Source organism: Apium graveolens, chromosome 4 (genome assembly GCF_009905375.1).
Source record: "Apium graveolens cultivar Ventura chromosome 4, ASM990537v1, whole genome shotgun sequence".
NCBI lineage: Eukaryota > Viridiplantae > Streptophyta > Magnoliopsida > Apiales > Apiaceae > Apium > Apium graveolens.
In genome coordinates this window covers 255,403,596-255,408,923 of record NC_133650.1, presented here as the reverse complement: position 1 = coordinate 255,408,923, position 5,328 = coordinate 255,403,596, and the positions used below count along the sequence as shown (strand labels likewise).

At 34.9% G+C, this 5,328-nt stretch overlaps 2 protein-coding genes across 2 annotated transcripts; both read right to left on the bottom strand.

The window, feature by feature from the left end:
• Window positions 1-644: 644 nt before the first annotated feature.
• Window positions 645-1,460, bottom strand: LOC141719527 (uncharacterized). Its single transcript, XM_074521906.1, has one exon. It carries the CDS (start codon window positions 1,458-1,460, stop codon window positions 645-647), a length of 816 nt encoding a protein of 271 aa, XP_074378007.1.
• Window positions 1,461-4,006: 2,546 nt separating this feature from the next.
• LOC141719526 (uncharacterized) lies at window positions 4,007-4,591 on the bottom strand. The gene has a single exon (XM_074521905.1). The coding sequence runs from the start codon at window positions 4,589-4,591 to the stop codon at window positions 4,007-4,009; it is 585 nt and encodes a 194-aa protein (XP_074378006.1).
• Window positions 4,592-5,328: the final 737 nt, after the last annotated feature.

The window sequence follows — 5,328 nt, the reverse complement described above, 5'->3', positions numbered from 1 at the left end:
AAAAAAATAAAAATAAAACCTTTATTTTATTGGTAAGGGTGAGACATCTCACAGTACGGAGGAAAATAAAAATCTGAAATAATACAGACATGCAATTTACAAATTCAGACTGGCAGTATAACATAATAAATCATATTTAATTTACTAAACATTTGAATATTAGATTTTAGAAAGCTTGTTCAAGTACATTTTGATAGAAAATATTATAATTGAAAAATAACCAGTTATACCTTTGGTAAATTATAGAACACTTCTTGGTATACAACATTTTTGGTAACATTTGTTGATGAACCATTGTTAGCATCGATAAACAACTTCAATTCGGCAGGCGATGTTACTCGGCTAACAGCTACGTAGAACTGATCATCTGTAAAAACTGGGTTTGGCAGGAACAAACCAACTCTTTGGAGAGACTGACCCTGCGACTTGTTGATTGTCATCGAGTAACAAATATGTTAGGGCATTTGCTTTCTACTAAGCTTGAAAGGTAGCTTTGTGTCTGTAGGTTGAAGCTCCATTCTAGGGATGAAATGCTTGGTGCCTTTAAATGCACCACAGATTACTTCACATTCCACACATTGCGTTAAACATCTGGTGACCATCAACCTAGTCCTGTTGCAAAGGCCAAGCGTTTAATTTAAATTTTATATTATCATTACTGCAACACCTTCCTTCAAATTCAATTCATGTGGTGGAAGCCCTGGAATACTTATGGAATTTAAATATTCAGGAGGAAAGGCAAAACTAAGCTCAAATGTCGTGCCACCGAAATCTTCCGCTCGGTCTACACTGTAATAAGTTATCTCAGTGCCAAAAATAGTGTCAACAATTAGAGAGTTAAGATGTCTGACTATTTTATTTGTTGGAGTTAATATAGCTTTTTCACTTAAGTAGTCCGAGAACCCGTGTTTTTCCAAAAAATTAGGATACGTCCATTTAATTATATTCCTGATGGAATTACTTAGTTCCGGATCACAAAATACAGGGGGAATCATAATGTCATCTTCCTCATAATCAAACAAAACATCTTTTGGTGGTGGAATTTGACCATTACCAACTTTAAGCACCCAATCAGCAAAGCATTTCAGTTTTTCAATCTCTTCTTCAGTTTGACCTTGATTTAACCTCGTATTACGATGCAACAGCAATATCTTCGAATGTTTCCAAAGAGGTGAGTTTGTTATACAGGCAGATTCAATGTCACCACAAAAACCAAGTGTTATCACAGGAAGTATTTGCCTGAAATACCCTCCAAGCACAACAGTAATGCCTCCAAACGGCATATTATATCTTCTGTGATCAACCACTCTTATTATGTCTCTTAGAGATCGGTTAGGACATTCAAATGCATATCTATGTTGCATTGGGGCTTTATCCCATATTATAAGGCTGGTATGCTTTATAAGTTCCGCTATGTCAGAGTCATGAGAAATGGCACAGGAGGAACAATCATCTATCATAATTGAAATTTTAAAACGTGAATGCGCAGTTCATCCGCCCGACATTAGGGTTGCGGCTATGCCTGAAGAAGCAACCAGTAATACAATTAAGCCATAAGATCTTAATTTATATATTATGGTTTTCCATATAAATGTCTTGCCACAATCACTGTCATAAACAAAGAAAACCCTGCCAGCCTTACTTTGCACACTGTTCATGACATCATTGAAAACTTGAAGTTGCTCGGGGTTGCAATTTGTAAAAAGTTTATTAAACTCATCCTTTATTTCAGAGAGGTTGTATGAGGTTTCATCAATAACCAAATTATTTGTTCCAGTATGAAGATAGTCCACAGGAGGTTGAGGTAATTATTTGAACTATTTCAATGACTTTCTAATAGACCTTAACAACTTATCAATTTCTGTTAAAATGAAACATTCACAAGTTAAATTATTGTCAGAAAATAACTTTAAAAGGAAAAAATATATAAGACTCAGTAATGTTTCCTCTGTAAATAATAGAACTGTGTAAGATTTGGATATGTAAAATAAATTAACCATCAAGAGAAAAATACTGCAGTTGCCTATCACAAAAGACGATATTCTCATTTCCAGCAATGTTCCTTCTCTGAATTCTAAGATCGTCAACCAAGTTATTCCAATGCTTTTCCCACAAAATTGTCAAGTCAGATACTTGAAAATTAACTATTATATGAACAAATAGATGCCTAATCTGACATGGTAATCCACTAATTGCACACTGCTCTAACACAAGGTGCCACTCATTATCATCATCTAATATTCCATAAATCTTGCATGCATCTTTCCTGTACTGTATATCATTCACAATCTTCAGTGATTCAAAGGAAGGAGGACCTCGTATGTTTGAAAGTAGCAAACGTAAATACCACAGCTCCCAAGCAGTATGATGCGTATTTAACAGTCGACCAATTTGTCATCCTTTCTTCCGTAAAGTCCACAACCTGTTAATCTCATTCCAAACGCAATGTTCCGGAATTTGGTCATAAGTGTAATTTCTGGCTCTGGGATAATTAATATTTAGATGAAAAAATGCTTCAAGCTGGCTGTATTTATTCTTCTCATGACGCACAACTTTAGCAAGGACCTCTGACTCTGAAAAAGTTCAAATCCTCTCTCCGGGAAGATGAAATGATAAATGAAGCAAGGATATAGACCGACAATGGATAGGATAACCAAAAATTCGATAATCCACTTCAGATACACATATATACCGCCCATTAAAATAAGCATTGATCTCGTCAACGGGAGTTTCATCATGTCTGCCCTTATCAGCTCTTTGAGAGGTGATTTCTATAGTGGCACGATCATGGTCTTTTAGACAATATTTGAATAAATACTTCAAGCTCTGTGCATAACAGTATATCTTGACGTTCATATGGCATTTATATTTAACCAACAGGTCCCTGTTGTAAGGTACGACCCATCCATTGTCAAGTTCACACTTTTCTTTTGAGACAGTAAACCCAGTTTTACGCCCCAGACTGATCAAAGTAAGTCTCAGAGCAGTACCTATCACCAAAATCCATGACAATTAATTAATAATTCCATTTATTGAAAAATAATACATGACTATAGAAAAGAAATATTACTTTTTGGGGAAATGTTTTGTGCATTTCATTTTGTTCATACAGGGTGATTTTGGGTTCTGAAGACCACAGGGTCCATGCATCATTAAGGACTTAACATCAGCAAATCCAACAGGATCAGAATCAGGGCCAAGAAGCTCAACAGATACAAAATTGTCAATATTTGAGGTCAACTCCTTCTTTGATTCAACATTAAGCCAAATAAGCATATGAATGTGAGGCAAACCTCTTTTTTGAAATTCAACAACGTACATCACTGCAATTAATAAATTTAAAAATAAACTACAAACGATTTAATAAATAAATAGAATTTTTAATTTAGTCTGGTATACAAAAATACCTTCAATACATGTCCCAAAAAAACTATTCTTTTTAATATCATCCAATAACTACTCAAGCTTCAAATGGAAAACGCGTGATATTATATTAGGAGAGTCTTGGGGAGAGCAACCAGGTAAGTGTTTCATCATTTGTAATATTTCATCCCAACGTGGGTTGCATGTCATTGTGAGGAAAATATTAGGATGTCCAACGGATCGACAAACAGCAAGGGCATCTTGAAAATTTTACTGCATGTACCTTTTTGAACCAAGAAAATTAGCAGGTAATATAAATCCTTTACCAACATTAGATGTTGTAGTCTCACCATTAACAAATTTCTTAGCAACACTACTGTATAAATCACTGCATAGATTTTGTTGGTGAGTACGCAACCACCATAAACGGGCTTGCTCAACACATGAGAAAGCATCTACAACATACTGTTGATACAATCTACCTGCTAAACGAACATGCAGACCTACATATGTTATGTAACTGATTAAGAGTTTATAAGTGCTGAGACATAGTTTACAATTCAAAATAAACTAAATGAAAAATGAAGCAAACCTTCATGAATTCGGACTTGTAACTTGTACGCATAGTATTCCTTCATTATTATTATTCTTCTTCTTCTTCTTCTGAGTCAACATATGGAATTTCATTGTGGTATCCATATTCACCAAGTGGAAAGAGAAGAGGGTATTGTAGTGCCATGAGCTTCGGATGAACACTGGTTATCCGTTCAAGATCATTGTTGGTCTTCTGCAGTATAATATCATGTTCACCGCATGTTGTGTCAATGTCGCCAACCATAATAGCCGCCACTTCATTAAAAGGACCATTATTTGGATGGCCACTCTCCAAATGATGAACTTTGAGTCTGATTGTAAGATCTTGTACATGGTTATTTCTGAAACGATCACGGGCTTTACGAAATTTTTTAACCAACTGGTTCGTACTGTCCAACATTTGCATTAAACCTTCAACAACATCAACATTCACACCCTGATCATCATCAACTTTGAACCATTTTAATCTATTTTGTACCTCATTCTCAGTTTCATAGACATAGAGCTGGCAAAATTTGGGATCCTCTCCCTCATTAAGTATTAGAGAGCCAAACACGTGGTGATTTTGTCCATTGAGATGATACACATAAGGAGCTCTACCAGAATTGATAGAGTAATCTACTTTTCCACCCATTAACATAAAGGCAAACATACAATTATATAAGCGTATGTTATATTTGAAAGCAGGGCCCTTCTTGGGATGATTATACAAATTCAGCAAATACTCAGGAGTCACGAGCATGGATGGTAGTTTAATCGTACCTTCGCCACAACATACACTGAATTTTGTAGGTCCTTTCTTCACATGCTTGTTGGTCCTTTATTCCTTCCACATTACGGCTTTACACTTCGTACATAATTCAGTTGGAGGTCCTTAGGAAACTTAACCTTGAGGAACTGTAAAATTAAGGGGGAAATTAGGTTTATTAAATTAAAATTTACAAATTATATGTACAACATAAAAATATGGAACTTGTACAACTGGAAAGGTCAATATCTTCAATATTAGTGTCATCAAAATCAATATCTGCAACATTGAAATAAAGTATATGACGTTTTAAAAATTCCGAAACAGGAAAAACGATATTTACTTACCATCTTCCCAAAACAACTTAGCATCATCATGTTGGGGGGTGCAATTAGTTGTATACTCTCCATCTAAAATTGCAAACTTGTTATATTACAATTTACAAAAATAAATGTATGAATGCTTCAGAAATTTACGGTTATAACCTCTACTATCATAATCATTGCTTAAAATATCTTGTTCAAAAGAAATAGACTTCGAAAGACAAAATACATTGGGGTCTGTTTTGCGTTGCTTGCGTGTACGTAATTGTCCATTCAATAGGCAAGCTTCTACAAAAAAAA

Coding starts and splice junctions, on each gene's coding strand:
- LOC141719526 (XM_074521905.1), bottom strand. CDS start 4,591: ATGGGTGGAAAAGTAGATTACTCTATCAATTCTGGTAGAGCTCCTTAT.
- LOC141719527 (XM_074521906.1), bottom strand. CDS start 1,460: ATGATAGATGATTGTTCCTCCTGTGCCATTTCTCATGACTCTGACATA.